Below are 16712 nucleotides of genomic sequence, written 5' to 3'. Positions count from 1 at the left end.
GGAACAGAGAACAAGACATTTATCTATGAAATATAGTTTTATTTGCCATACATTTCTACAATAACATGTACATGTATAAATATAATGTTATGTGCATAAGAGAGTCTATGAAATTGCAGCCTTTGGCAACAACCAGAAGCACACAAACAATGCTATTGGTCTTAAGTCTTGACCAATAAAACTAACCCATGAAATGCCATAGTTAAACTATAAGCAGTACAACATAATTATATCACACACATGCTAGGTATTGTGCATAAGAGAGAAGGAATCTTTTTAAAATTTTCCTACAGATATTTGGCTATCTTCAAGGAGGTGTTTTAAATTTCCAAACACTGAATTATGTAAGACTTTTGGATTATGCTATACTACCAGTATTTGTTTTGATAACTGTCAGTAATCGCTCCCCCAGGCACAAAATTTCATGTTTCCATACAGGAGTAAATTTTCTCTCATATTTATATTAAATCCAATACATGTACCTGTTACAACAAAAATATGCAGAAGCACTTTTCCAGGACTAAAGAGTGAAGGGGGTTTAAGCACTTTCAGGCCCTCATCATTAACTTAAGCACATTTATTTTTCACATTGTACAAATTTGGTTCTACATTATGTTGTCATAGTGCAAAATAACTTTGACACAAATTCCATATTTTTAAAGAAAAAACCTGTCAAATTTGTTTTCATTGTATAAAACCCATACAATCTAGGAATAAATTTCATAATAAATATTAAGTTATTAAAATATAGAATTGTTCATAATATACTTGAGTTGGTCTTTATAAATGGAATTATACTTTGTAGAGTAAACTCTTCACCAACATTAAGGGAATAAATACCAAGTATGACTTTGCTATAAAATATTACATGTATATGATATGCACAAATCTTTGATCGGATAGATCATGATTACAAAATCAATGGTTTGTTCTATTTAGTTAAATGCCAGATTGTTTAAATCCTATTACAACTGAACCAAAAGAGTAAGAATATCATGTACAGTTCATGGGCCTATAAACTGATGTGTATAGTCCATGAACACTGGCTAGGATGTCATGTATTTGTTCATGGATCCATCAGCACTGGATAGGATACCATTTATAGTTCATTGGTCCATGGATACTGGCTAGGATACCATGTATACATTGTAGTTCATGGGTCCATGAACACTGGCTAGGATGCCATGTATAGTTTATTGGTCCATGAACACTGGCTATGATACCATGCATACATTGTAGTTCATGGGTCCACAAACACTGGCTAGGATACAATTTATACACTAGTTCATTGGTCCATGAACACTGGCTAGGATACCATGTATACATTGTAGTTCACTGGTCCATGTACACTGGCTAGGACACCATCAGCAGTCCATAGGTCTAAAAATTAACACGATGGCTAGGATCTCAAGTTCAGTTCATGGACTATTCAGATGACTTAATAATGAACCAGCAGTCATAGAAAGTACATTAAACAAAATGCCATTAAAATAAATTTGAGATAATTATTGATGCCATTCTACATAGATATCAACCAGAGAAGTAAGTTTGCAATGTTATCCAGATATCAGCAAGAAAATATCATAATTTGAAAGTAAAAAGATAGAAGCAAAGCAAAAATGTAAAAAGAAAGTGTAAATTCTACTTAAACCTTGAAAGCAGTACAATATCCACTGACAGAACAAAGCTTCATTTAGTGAACTAATATTGCAGTTACTTATGTACAGCAAATATAACTTAAACATTTGTGTCACACTAGCCTTGTTCTTTTCTCCATGAATTTATTGTATTTTAAATAATACTTGAACCCTCAGTCAACCACAAAAATCATGTTTCGCTTGCACCTTCACCCCTACCAGAAACATATAATACACAATCACAGGTTTGAAATTTGTCATGGTATCCATCTCTCGGTATAGAGCAGCAGTCACTGAGCCAACTCGTACGTAGCACTGACTATCGTTAGTGGTGACCTTGGGTCTAGGCCTTGACCTCTGTGAAGGTGACATTGTGATTGTTGAGTCTCTCTATCAGAGTGGTATCCATGAAGGCTGCTCCTGGGGGATACACACCACCACTGCAAAAGAACACACATATCTGTGTTATAGTATTACATTGTATATACTTGTTTTTGTATTATTTTATGGCCCATCAGCAATTTAAGGGACATTTGTATATACACACAAGGATACTAACAATTATTTTTTAGGCAGTTTATCAGCCATTTTTTAGGACAGGACAATTTTATATTTACTCTGGGGTGATAATCATTTTCTTTTCTCAACAATCATATAATTACTGGTACTCTGAGATTGTTGACAGTACCCTTGAGGATACAACAATCCTATCGTAAATTTTGTGGAGTTTCTCAGCCTCTTGTGGATGTAACAATCATACACCTACAATGGGGACTTTGCTTTGTTCAGGGTTTAACATCTCCACAACATTTAATGTCTTATGAAGATGCATGCCTAGGGCAACAACACCATAAAGATAAAGTTTCAACGGGGACTTTGTCAGACTCTTTGATGGCATGTTACATTATGCTAACTCTTAAGGAAGTTATCAGTTCCCTTAAGAACATGGCAATCGTAAAATAACTCTTTGAGTTCATGAGCCTTCTTGAGGACATGACAATTGTACACTTACTCATTGGGTAGTTTATCAGTCTTCTTGAGGACATGAAAAAGATACACTTACTCTTTGGGTAGTTCATAAGCCTTCTTGAGGACATGACAAAGATACACTTACTCTTTGGGTAGTTTATCAGCCTCCTTGAGGACATGACAAAGATACACTTACTCTCGGGGTAGTTTATCAGCCTCCTTGAGGACATGACAAAGATACACTTATTCTTTGATGAGTTTTTAAGCCTCCTTGTGGACATGACAAAGATACACTTACTCTTTGGGTAGTTTATCAGCCTCCTTGAAAACATGACAAAGATCCACTTACTCTTTGGGTAGTTTATCACCCTCCTTGAGGACATGACAAAGATACACTTACTCTTGGGGTAGTTTATAAGCCTCCTTGGGGACATGACAAAGATACACTTACTCTTGGGGGAGTTTATCAGCCTCCTTGAGGACATGACAAAGATACACTTACTCTTGGGGAAGTTTATAAGCCTCCTTGAGAACATGACAAAGATACCCTTACTCTTTGGGTAGTTTATCAGTCTCCTTGAGAACAGGACAAAGATACACTTACTCTTGGGGTAGTTTATCAGCCTCCTTGGGGACATGACAAAGATACACTTACTCATGGGGTAGTTTATAAGCCTCCTTGAGAACATGACAAAGATACCCTTACTCTTTGGGTAGTTTATCAGCCTCCTTGAGGACATGACAAAGATACACTTACTCTTGGGGGAGTTTATCAGCCTCCTTGAGGACATGACAAAGATATACTTACTCGTGGGGTAGTTTATCAGCCTCCTTGAGGGCATGACAAAGATACACTTACTCTTGGGGTAGTTTATAAGCCTGCTTGAGAACATGACAAAGATACACTTACTCTTGGGGTAGTTTATAAGCCTCCTTGAGAACATGACAAAGATACACTTAATCTTTGGGTAGTTTATCAGCCTCCTTGAGGTCATGACAAAGCTACACTTACTCTTTGGGTAGTTTATCAGCCTCCTTGATGACATGACAAAGATACACTTACTCTTGGGGTAGTTTATAAGCCTCCTTGGGGACATGACAAAGATACACTTACTCTTGGGGTAGTTTATAAGCCTCCTTGAGAACATGACAAAGATACACTTACTCTTTGGGTAGTTTATCAGTCTCCTTGAGAACAGGACAAAGATACACTTACTCTTGGGGTAGTTTATCAGCCTCCTTGATGACATGACAAAGATATACTTACTCGTGGGGTAGTTTATCAGCCTCCTTGACGACATGACAAAGATACACTTACTCGTGGGGTAGTTTCTCAGCCTCCTCGAGGACATGACAAAGATACACTTACTCGTGGAGTAGTTTATCAGCCTCCTTGGGGACATGACAAAGATACACTTACTCTTGGGGTAGTTTATCAGCCTCCTTGAGAACATGACAAAGATCCACTTACTCTTGGGGTAGTTTATAAGCCTCCTTGAGGAGATGACAATGATACACTTACTCTTTGGGTAGTTTATCAGTCTCCTTGAGAACATGACAAAGATACACTTACTCTTGGGGTAGTTTATAAGCCTCCTTGAGGAGATGACAATGATACACTTACTCTTGGGGTAGTTTATCAGCCTCCTTGAGAACCACTAGAGCAGCCTGCACCATACAAATTGGGGTGGTTACATATCCAATCTCTGTAACACAGGGACATGCAAATTAGATAACAATTTTCATTCAGTGTCGACAAAATCAGAATGAAAGACAGAACAGATTTATTCCTCATAATGTTATTCTTCTAAAATGTTAAAACAAGATCTGATCGTCGTTTTCAAGTCCAGAATGAGATTATTGTGATCTTACTAGACCACTGCCGAAATTCATTGTTTTTCTGACAGATACCACAATTTTATTTTGATGACTGCAAATAAGTGTTTTGAAAGAAGTATATCAGTTTGATCAATACCATAATATTCACAGCAGACATTTTTCATCTGGATTTTAGTATGGCAGTGTGGTATTTTATCTTAAAATGTAGCCCTGAGTTCAATGTTCTCCTGTAACAATGTGATGTACTACTGTATACCCGGAAATGTTCACCCTGTCAAACTTTCGCCCTTCACTGGTAAAATTCATATTGGCCTAGTGTCAATTTCACCTTTCACATTTAATTACATAAGTATAATGTATATTATGTTGTTTTCAAATGTTTCCTGTGATGATAAATTCCCTTTCAGTAGGAGGGCGAAAAGGGTGAAAATTAAACTGCAGTAAAAATGTCCTGGTATACAGTATGACTCGTGTTAGTGTTGTGTGTACTACAAAATGGTAGGTTGTGACTGACCTGGGCCTGCGATCTTGGCAGTAAGTACAGTATCAGGTTTTTCCTCCGGGTCAGCCAATGGATCCTCCAGTTTTTTGCTCCATCCTTTGGCCACAAATGTCATCTTAAAGCTACCATCTTCAATCTACAAGGATAAAGACACATTGTAACATAAAAAAGCAAATCAAGAAGGTGCAACCAAAGTAAAACATTTACATTCGACCAGCATTATTCCTATTCCTCTCTCCCCCCCCCCCCCCCAAATAATCACATATTTCTGTACTGTGCCATGGTAAATTTCACATTGATTTGCATTGGTAGCACATTCATCAATAAAAAAAATAATTATGATGAATATTATTATACAATGTACAGTATATCAGCCCGATCTTTTAACAGGCTTTTAACACAGCTATTGCTACATTTGTAAAATTTTGATGAAGCTTTAAGAAAAACAATCTTATATGTCCATGAAGCAGGTGAGCTATGCAGGCCTGCTGGGCCTCTTGTATACTTTTAAGAATTTCAAATCAATTACCTGAGATTTTGTTGGACCTCCTTTCTTGAAAAATCCAGCTGTGAAAAATGATGGATACTGAAATTAAAAGAAAATTTAATGACAATATCACATTTTCTCATTGTTAAAACACTTCATTACTTATAAAACATATTTACAATTCTTCTTATTAACAACACTTTATATTGGCAAGTCTTCATCATTAAAATGCATCATAATTCAGACAGCTTAGAATTTCAGTCTTCATTGTAGTTTGTACAACTCTACATTATAAACTTACCTTCATGAGTAAATTCTGCCCAAGACGGAAACTGCACATGATAAAGAACATGAGACCAAAGAAGATGGTTCCAATCACACTAGCTATGCCATTCCTCACAAGGTAGGGGATGAATTGTATCTGTAGTATATAGAGGTTCAGGTTTGTTTAGTTATAATATTTGTGTAGTTATAATATGAGCCGTCATCATGAAAAAGGGAGATAACTTCAGGTTTGTGTAGTTAAAATATGTGCCGTCATCATGGAAAAGGGAGATAACTTCAGGTTTGTGTAGGTATAACATGGACTGTCATCATGACAAAAAGAGAGAACTTCAGGTTTGTGTAGCTATAATATGTTCTGTCATCATGGAACAGGGAGATAACTTCAGGTTTTTGTAGTTATAATATGTGCGGTCATCATGGAAAAGGGAGATAACTTCAGTTTTGTGTAGTTAAAATATGTGCCGCCATCATGGAAAAGGGAGATAACTTCAGGTTTATGTAGTTATAATATGTGCGGTCATCATGGAAAAGGGAGATAACTTCAGCGTTGTGTAGTTATAATATGAGCCGTCACCATGAAAAAGGGAGATATGTAGGTGTAACATGGGCCGTCATCATGAAAAAGGGATATAACGTCAGGTTTGTGTAGTTAAAATATGTGCCGCCATCATGGAAAAGGGAGTTAACTGCAGGTTTGTGTAGTTATAATATGTTCTGTCATCATGGAACAGGGAGATAACTTCAGGTTTGTGTTGTTATAATATGTGCTGCCATCATGGAAAAGGGAGCTAACTTCAGGTTTGTGTGGTTATAATATGGGCCGTCATCATGGAAAAAGGAGATAACTTCAGGTTTATGTAGTTATAATATGTGCCGTCATCATGGAAAAAGGAGATAACTTCAGGTTTGTGCAGTTATAATATGGGCCGTCTTCATGAAAAAGGGAGATATGTAGGTCTACCATGGGCTGTCATCATTCCAAAAAGAGAGAACTTCAGGTTTGTTTAGTTATAATATTTGTGTAGTTATAATATGAGCCGTCATCATGACAAAAGGAGAGAACTTCAGGTTTGTGTAGGTATAACATGGACTGTCATCATGACAAAAAGAGAGAACTTCAGGTTTGTGTAGCTATAATATGTTCTGTCATCATGGATAAGGGAGATAACTTCAGTTTTGTGTAGTTAAAATATGTGCAGTCATCATGGAAAAGGGAGCTAACTTCAGGTTTGTGTAGCTATAATATGTTCTGTCATCATGGATAAGGGAGATAACTTCAGCGTTGTGTAGTTATAATATGAGCCGTCATCGTGAAAAAGGGAGATAACTTAAGGTTTGTGTAGTTAAAATATGTGCCGCCATCATGGAAAAGGGAGCTAACTTCAGGTTTGTGTGGTTATAATATGTGCTGTCATCATGAAAAGGGGAGATATGTAGGTGTAACATGGGCTGTCATCATGACAAAAGGAGAGAACTTAGAAAAAGAAGTTAAAAGATATTCTGTGCCTAAAACTAAGGGAGAGCACTTAAAGTTTGTGTATAAAGGAGAAGACATGTGTCTGTAACAGAGACAACTTAAGATCTGTGCAGGCAGGCACTATAATGATCTGTAACAGAGACAACTTAAGATCTGTGAAGGCAGGCACTATAATGATCTGTAACAAGTTTAAAACAAGTCTGAAACAGTTGAGAACTTCAGTTTTGTGTATAGTTAGGAAAGTTATATCATCAGTAATAAATGGAAAGAACTGTGAATATAAGACATCTATAACAAAGGGAGAAAACTTCAGAGTCCCATTTTTCATATATTTAAATATACAAGTATCTTAAATAGGTGATAACTAAATGTCCATTGTTTACCTTAATGAATTAGAATTGACTCGATATCTTTTATTAAGGTTAATATAAGCACCTGTTTGTAACATATTCCAAACCACATTATCATTAGTTTTTCTCTCTAATGCATACATATACATACTGACCGGCCTCTGTTTTCGGACGTCGTGTTTGTAGCGCTGTGACCGGTACACCACTGACTTGTCACTGCCCAAGAAGTCCACACAATACTTTCCCACCACCTCACTCGTAAATACAGGTCCTCTGCAATATGGTGTAAATTATATCTTTGTTCATTTTTCAGTTACATTCTCCACACAATACATAGTTCCTGATTCTTCAATGATAATAGCAATTCTATAGTTTATTTTATATTTTCCATTTATTGTTTTTGTTCCAAAATTCAACAGATATCACTCCAATTTTTTTCTGATCCAATACAATTTTTCTCATGTAAACAAGACATGCTTGATACCTTTTGAGGAGCTTGTGTTTGGATGGTGGGAGACGCTCGGGGAAGAGAGACCTCCGCAGAGTTTTTATTTCCCCAACATGTGCTACTCCGTGGACAGCTGATTCAAGCGTGCCCGTATTTAAAGCGAGTCCCTGCCAAAGACAATGTTAAACACTATTTACCTTTTGGCCAACCGGTTTTTAAATCGAGGTAACGATTCTGGAAACAGAGATTTGCGGAGAGATTTCAGTTCACCGGCATGAGCAATACCATGGATGGCTGATTCCAACGTCCCCGTGTTACCTGTGACTCCCTTAGGTGGGGAAATGATGGTAAATGCATCAAACAAGGGGAGACAAACACAAAGCAAGGATGCAAAAATATATTAAGTATTAAAACTTTCATCCAAGACCTTGATTGTAGGAGTTGTGGTATGTGTATCTATAAAGCCTGGTGAGAAATGAAAGTCAAATGATGATAAATTCTGTCAATGCAACATTTTGACGGTATTTTACTTAATTCCAAAAAGTATTTTCTATGTTATTTGTGACTCCTTCAGGAGGGCAAATGATGGTAAAAGCATAAAACAAGGAATGACAAGCACAACATAAATAAAGCATGGATACAATAGATATTTCAGTTAAACAGAACTTCACCAGTGACCTTGATCATAGGGATTGGCTATGAGGTGTTCATCTAAATAGCTTGAGGAGAAATGAAAGGCATTAAACAAATTTTGTTAAATCTTTTTTAAATTACTCCCTGTTTATTAAGATACATCTCCAGCACACACACAGGCATATACACATAGGGAGATATTAGCCAGGTGGCAAAGGACTAGTAGTTAGCACCTGATAAGGCAGCTCCTGCGAATTCCGAAAAAAATGTATTGATAAATGTATATGCTAATTGTATTGATTCTGAAAATTGTATATTTATGTACTGCAAAGCCCTTTAAAGTGGCCTATTCTAATTAGATAGGGTGCTTTATCAAATGTTATTATCATTATTCCTACACTATATAATGCAACATTTTGCAGATTGGCAATGGGACTGTTGAACCGCTGTGGGTAAAACTGATGACATATTTCCTATTTATGCATTTGGTTTGTTGAAGTACCCCAATAACAATGGTGTCATGCATGATTGGCAGAGTTTAAGAAGAAAAAAAGAAAGTATGTTGGGTACTACAATAGTGGTAGTACGTGAAAATTATTTGTCACATTTTTTATTTAATCCTCTGACCAAGCTAAACGCCTAATTTCATATATTGCAGAGGAAAACACAACTTGATAAATAATTATTTATAAGTATTTCTTGAATAAATTTCTGTCTTACAGACCGTCTGTGAAACCTATTAAAGTAAATACAATGAAATATTCCCAGAAAAAAACAATGATATTCAGTGATTCAGTGTCGGGCCACCATTTTGTTTGTCTGGTCAGCCGCAAAATAACACATACAAAACTAAGAACCTTTGAAAGTCAAAATATGGCCTTTGATAAAGATCTGTCCAGTACTTCTTGAGAAATAGTGACAACAAAATCGAACTTTCAAAATTCAAGACGGCTGTCTGGTGGCCATCCTGTTTTTTTCTATCATTCTAAAAATGAAACATGCATAACAACAGACCGTGGGGAACCTATGTTTTAGCTCTCTTCTCTCAAAATTCAAGATGGCCACCTGTCAGCAATTAACATTCTCTGATCAGTTCCAAAATTGACAAAAATCCCTCCAGTACTATCTAAGAGGTAGTCAGGGCTAGAAAATCATTTTGAATACCCTAGTTCATCAGGATAGTAGTTTCCAATTGATAATAATCCATGTGCACATTCTACCAACCCAATATCATTCAACAAGATAAGCAATATTAAATTTTGACTTGTCAATCGGACTAGCAATTTTTTGTGTACCACAAGTCCAGCTGGAGATTCCACTAGTTTCAGGCTATCGGGCTACCTACATTGTCTAGCCCTGCACTAGCCCAGCTGGAGATATCACTAGTCTCAGACTATCGGGCTACCTACATTGTCTAGCCCTGTACTAGTCCAGCTGGAGATTTCACTAGTTTCAGGCTATCGGGCTACCCTTATTGTCTAGCCCTGCACTAGTCCAGCTGGAGATTCCACTAGTTTCAGGCTATCCGGCTACCTACATTGTCTAGCCCTGCAGTAGTCCAGCTGGAGATATCGCTAGTTTCAGACTATCAGGCTACCTACATTGTCTAGCCCTGTACAGTGCTAACACACCTTAATTCTCAAAATCCGGCCACCAGTTGCCAATCTTGGTTTTCTGATCAGTCTAATTCAATATGCATAAGTACCATGGTGAATCCTTCAAGTACATTTTGAGAAATAGTGCTACCAAGAATTGTTTAAGGATGGACAGATGAAATGACGCATGGACAGATAGACGACAGATAGACGACAGACCATGAAGATGATCTGAACAGCCTACTATCTGATGACGGTGGGCTCAAAATACAAATTAACAAATCAGTCATCAAAACTTTCAATCTCAAAAAATTCTTGTACTTACTTCGGGTCCCGCCATTATCTCCAGATAGCTCTCCACAGAATTCACCTCACCTGAAATTTCAAATTGCTATAAAAATATTGTTGCACTTTTTCCACATTTTTATATGCCCACCATTTGTTTCTCTTAAGCACTATACATATGTGTAGTTACTTTTGCTGTTGGACTGGTTACATCCACTCATCCGTCCACCACCAGTAAGTGATGGGAACAGAACTGACCACATTAACTCTTTAGGCTAGAGTGTGTACATACAAAGGGAATATTATATGAAATCCACAACCTTGTCATAAAATAAGCATTGACAGACTACTTACCAGTGAACTGTTTGTTGACGAAGACCACACCCATCTCTGCAGGAATACTGTCAAAGCCACAGGCCCCTATAATGTACACGCCACTCTCTTTAGCCCTGTTGTGATACTTGAGCTGCATGTTCTCCAGGAACTACAGAAAAAAATCAGTGTCATTTTTGGGATTGAATGTTAATTACATTATATCCTATGATATTTCACGAATGTAAGTATGCAATGTTTTTCAGTGGCAGACTTCTTAGAGAATTGGACAACCTTATATTGCCTACATTATCAGAGTTATTTCCTTGCCTCATACACCAATTTTAAGTTATTTGTAAATCCTACAAACATATGTTTGTAATGATCCAATGTTGCATTGAATTTTATAAACTATTGATATTACCTCTTTGACCCATACATACATATATGAGTATATCACTAAAATGTCTGAAGCTAATCAAAAGTTATGGTTTGGAGATAAAATTTGATGATGAAAACAGTCAGTTGACCTTTAACCTTAAATAATTTGACTTAAACTTTATATGCAGGTTAAGAATGAGGTACATGACAGACACAGTGTGTAATGGTGATACATGTACATATGTACCGATACGTGTAAGAGTAATACCACTGTGTAATGGTGATACATATGTACCGGTATGTGTGATACGTGTAAGTGTAATACCACTGTGTAATGATGATACATATGTACCGGTTTGTGTGATACGTGTAAGAGTAATACCACTGTGTAATGTTGATACATATGTTACGGTATGTGTGATACGTGTAAGTGTAATACCACTGTGTAATGGTGATACATATGTACCGGTATGTGTGATACCTGTAAGTGTAATACCACTGTGTGATGATGATACATATGTACCGGTATGTGTGATACTTGTAAGTGTAATACCACTGTGTAATGATGATACATATGTACCGGTATGTGTGATACGCGTAAGAGTAATACCACTGTGTGATGGTGATACATATGTACCGGTATGTGCGATACTTGTAAGAGTAATACCACTGTGTAATTGTGATACATATGTACCGGTATGTGTGATATGTGTGAGAGTAATACCACTGTGTAATGATGATGCATATGTACCGGTATGTGTGATATGTGTAAGTGTAATACCACTGTGGAATGGTGATACATATGTACCGGTATGTGCGATACTTGTAAGAGTAATACCACTGTGTAATTGTGATACATATGTACCGGTATGTGTGATACCTGTAAGTGAAATACCACTGTGTGATGATGATACATATGTACCGGTATGTGTGATACGCGTAAGAGTAATACCACTGTGTGATGGTGATACATATGTACCGGTATGTGTGATACTTGTGAGTGTAATACCACTGTGTAATGATGATACATATGTACCGGTTTGTGTGATATGGGTAAGAGTAATACCACTGTGTAATGATGATACATATGTACCGGTTTGTGTGATATGGGTAAGGGTAATACCACTGTGTAATGTTGATACATATGTTCCGGTATGTGTGATACGTGTAAGTGTAATACCACTGTGTAATGATGATACATATGTACCGGTTTGTGTGATATGGGTAAGAGTAATACCACTGTGTAATGATGATACATATGTACCGGTTTGTGTGATATGGGTAAGGGTAATACCACTGTGTAATGTTGATACATATGTACCGGTATGTGTGAGATGTGTAAGAGTAATACCACTGTGTAATGATGATACATATGTACCGGTTTGTGTGATATGGGTAAGAGTAATACCACTGTCTAATGTTGATACATATGTACCGGTATGTGTGATATGTGTAAGTGTAATACCACTGTGTAATGGTGATACATATGTACCGGTATGTGAGATATGTGTAAGAGTAATACCACTGTGTATTGATGATGAATGTGTACCGGTATGTGTGATATGTGTAAGTGTAATACCACTGTGGAATGGTGATACATATGTACCGGTATGTGCGATACTTGTAAGAGTAATACCACTGTGTAATTGTGATACATATGTACCGGTATGTGTGATATGTGTAAGTGTAATACCACTGTGGAATGGTGATACATATGTACCGGTATGTGCGATACTTGTAAGAGTAATACCACTGTGTAATTGTGATACATATGTACCGGTATGTGTGATACTTGTAAGTGTAATACCACTGTTTAATGATGATACATATGTACCGGTATGTGTGATGCTTGTAAGTGTAATACCACTGTGTAATGATGATACATATGTACCGGTTTGTGTGATATGGGTAAGGGTAATACCACTGTGTAATGTTGATACATATGTACCGGTATGTGTGATACTTGTGAGTGTAATACCACTGTGTAATGATGATACATATGTACCGGTTTGTGTGATATGGGTAAGAGTAATACCACTGTCTAATGTTGATACATATGTACCGGTATGTGTGATACTTGTGAGTGTAATACCACTGTGTAATGATGATACATATGTACCGGTTTGTGTGATATGGGTAAGAGTAATACCACTGTGTAATGTTGATACATATGTTACGGTATGTGTGATACGTGTAAGTGTAATACCACTGTGTAATGGTGATAAATATGTACCGGTATGTGTGATACGTGTAAGAGTAATACCACTGTGTAATGATGATACATATGTACCGGTATGTGTGATATGTGTAAGTGTAATACCACTGTGTAATGATGATACATATGTACCGGTATGTGTGATATGTGTAAGTGTAATACCACTGTGTAATGGTGATACATATTTTCCGGTTTGTGTGATATGGGTAAGAGTAATACCACTGTGTAATGATGATACATATGTACCGGTATGTGTGATATGTGTTAGTGTAATACCACTGTGTAATGGTGATACATATGTCCCGGTATGTGTGATACGTGTAGAGTAATACCACTGTGTAATGGTGATACATATTTTCCGGTTTGTGTGATATGGGTAAGAGTAATACCACTGTGTAATGATGATGAATGTGTACCGGTTTGTGTGATATGTGTAAGAGTAATACCACTGTGTGATGGTGATACATGTGTACCGGTATGTGTGATATGTGTAAGAGCAATACCACTGTGTAATGTTGATACATATGTACCGGTATGTGTGATATGTGTAAGTGTAATACCACTGTGTAATGGTGATACATATTTTCCGGTTTGTGTGATATGGGTAAGAGTAATACCACTGTGTAATGATGATACATATGTTCCGGTATGTGTGATATGTGTAAGAGTAATACCACTGTGTGATGATGATACATATGTACCGGTATGTGTGATACCTGTAAGTGTAATACCACTGTGTGATGATGATACATATGTACCGGTATGTGTGATATGTGTAAGTGTAATACCACTGTGTAATGATGATACATATGTTCCGGTATGTGTGATATGTGTAAGAGTAATACCCCTGTGTAATGATGATGAATGTGTACCGGTTTGTGTGATATGTGTAAGAGTAATACCACTGTGTGATGATGATACATATGTACCGGTATGTGTGATATGTGTAAGTGTAATACCACTGTGTAATGATGATACATATGTACCGGTATGTGGGATATGTGTAAGAGTAATACCACTGTGTAATGTTGATACAGATGTACGGGTATGTGTGATACGTGTAAGTGTAATACCACTGTGTAATGATGATACATATGTACCGGTTTGTGTGATATGGGTAAGGGTAATACCACTGTGTAATGTTGATACATATGTACCGGTATGTGTGATACCTGTAAGTGTAATACCACTGTGTAAGGTTGATACATATGTACCGGTATGCGTGATACGTGTAAGAGTAATACCACTGTGTAATGATGATGAATGTGTACCGGTTTGTGTGATATGTGTAAGAGTAATACCACTCTGTAGTGGTGATACATATGTACCGGTATGTGTGATACGTGTAAGAGTAATACCACTGTGTGATGATGATACATATGTACTGGTATGTGTGATATGTGTAAGAGGAATACCACTGTGTAATGATGATACATATGTACCGGTTTGTGTGATATGGGTAAGAGTAATACCACTGTGTAATGATGATGAATGGGTACCGGTATGTGTGATATGTGTAAGAGTAATACCACTGTGTAGTGGTGATACATATGTACCGGTATGTGTGATACTTGTAAGAGTAATACCACTGTGTAATGGTGATACATATGTACCGGTATGTGTGATATGTGTAAGAGTAATACCACTGTGTAGTGGTGATACATATGTACCGGTATGTGTGATCCTTGTAAGAGTAATACCACTGTGTAATGGGGATACATATGTACCGGTATGTGTGATATGTTTAAGAGTAATACCACTGTGTGATGATGATACATATGTACTGGTATGTGTGATATGTGTAAGAGGAATACCACTGTGTAATGATGATACATATGTACCGGTATGTATGATATGTGTAAGAGTAATACCACTGTGTAATGGGGATACATATGTACCGGTATGTGTGATACGTGTAAGAGTAATACCACTGTGTAATGGGGATACATATGTACCGGTATGTGTGATACGTGTAAGTGTAATACCACTGTGTAATGGTGATACATATCTACCGGTATGTGTGATATGTGTAAGCGTAATACCACTGTGTAATGGTGATACATATCTACCGGTATGTGTGATATGTGTAAGCGTAATACCACTGTGTAATGGTGATACATATCTACCGGTATGTGTGATATGTGTAAGAGTAATACCACTCTGTAGTGGTGATACATATGTACCGGTATGTGTGATACGTGTAAGAGTAATACCACTGTGTGATGATGATACATATGTACTGGTATGTGTGATATGTGTAAGAGGAATACCACTGTGTAATGATGATACATATGTACCGGTATGTATGATATGTGTAAGAGTAATACCACTGTGTAATGGTGATACATATTTTCCGGTTTGTGTGATATGGGTAAGAGTAATACCAAGTGCACTTATCATGAGTTACCAGTATTCCATTTATGTGGTATTAACCAATTTACGAAAACCTATGTAACCAGTACTAGAATACCCTACTTTGCGACATTTTGGATGTGGTTAAATTTTGGTTTATTTGTTGTTTGGAGTGTATGAGCTAAAATTAAGCACACCAAAATTTCATAATGCAACATCTGGATATTGGCAGACCGTCTTTTAACTCATTTATTATGCATCAGTGACAAACTTCCATGCAGTATTTTCATGTAAGCAAAAATTAAAATCGCTTATTTTCAGTAATGAATTACACATTTCATAAATAACACGTCAGTAAAGGTATGTTTTCTTCTGGGGGTGTCGTAGCTTCTTTATATCCGTTTTGTATTAGGTGTGTTCAGGTGTATACAATTAAGTCACATTGTTATACAGTATATGTAGTGGTAAATAATTTTATAAACATGTTCTTTACAGCCAGGTGAAGCATAAAACAATGGGTCGTATATTTATGGAATCTGAAAACAACTTGTATTATAGTGACATGTTTTCAGTGAATACCTGTGTAAACAAAGGTTATAGATGATTGAGCAGTCATTTTACAACACTACGATTGTTACTGAATAGACTGATAGAGCGACTGCATACCTATAGGCATCGAAAGCACACAAATTTAGCACACAGGAACGTCAAGTCAAATGCAAAAATTTGATGCACAAAAATTGAAGCATCCCATTTTGATCTAAGAAAGCCAAATTTTGGTGAGGCCAAAATATCCCAAAGAATGGTACCATGGTACATACCTGTGGTTCTGTAACAGTACCATGGTACATACCTGTGGTTCTGTAACAGTACCATGGTACTTACCTGTGGTTCTGTAACAGTACCATGGTACATACCTGTGGTTCTGTAACAGTACCATGGTAC

The 16712-nt window shown here is 36.8% G+C and overlaps 1 protein-coding gene across 2 annotated transcripts in view; it reads right to left on the bottom strand.

Annotated features, from left to right (window-relative positions):
- Positions 1–24: 24 nt before the first annotated feature.
- The window catches only part of LOC110466338 (saccharopine dehydrogenase-like oxidoreductase), a 25353-nt gene continuing 8665 nt past the window's right edge, over positions 25–16712 (bottom strand). The window contains exons 4-12 of one of the 2 annotated variants that reach the window (XM_021522780.1): positions 10862–10991; positions 10548–10597; positions 8192–8322; positions 7702–7819; positions 5736–5855; positions 5477–5533; positions 4960–5083; positions 4231–4312; positions 25–2077 (exon numbers count right to left, since the gene is read on the bottom strand). In XM_021522780.1, coding sequence (XP_021378455.1) covers positions 1981–2077; positions 4231–4312; positions 4960–5083; positions 5477–5533; positions 5736–5855; positions 7702–7819; positions 8192–8322; positions 10548–10597; positions 10862–10991 — 909 coding nt within the window. In that variant the 3' untranslated portion in view covers positions 25–1980. Of the gene's footprint in view, positions 2078–4230; positions 4313–4959; positions 5084–5476; positions 5534–5735; positions 5856–7701; positions 7820–8030; positions 8162–8191; positions 8323–10547; positions 10598–10861; positions 10992–16712 lie in introns of both variants that reach the window. The other variant, XM_021522779.1, reaches the window with a different exon arrangement.

Source organism: Mizuhopecten yessoensis, unplaced genomic scaffold (assembly GCF_002113885.1).
Source record: "Mizuhopecten yessoensis strain PY_sf001 unplaced genomic scaffold, ASM211388v2 scaffold11131, whole genome shotgun sequence".
NCBI lineage: Eukaryota > Metazoa > Mollusca > Bivalvia > Pectinida > Pectinidae > Mizuhopecten > Mizuhopecten yessoensis.
This window is presented reverse-complemented; position numbering and strand designations above follow the sequence as displayed.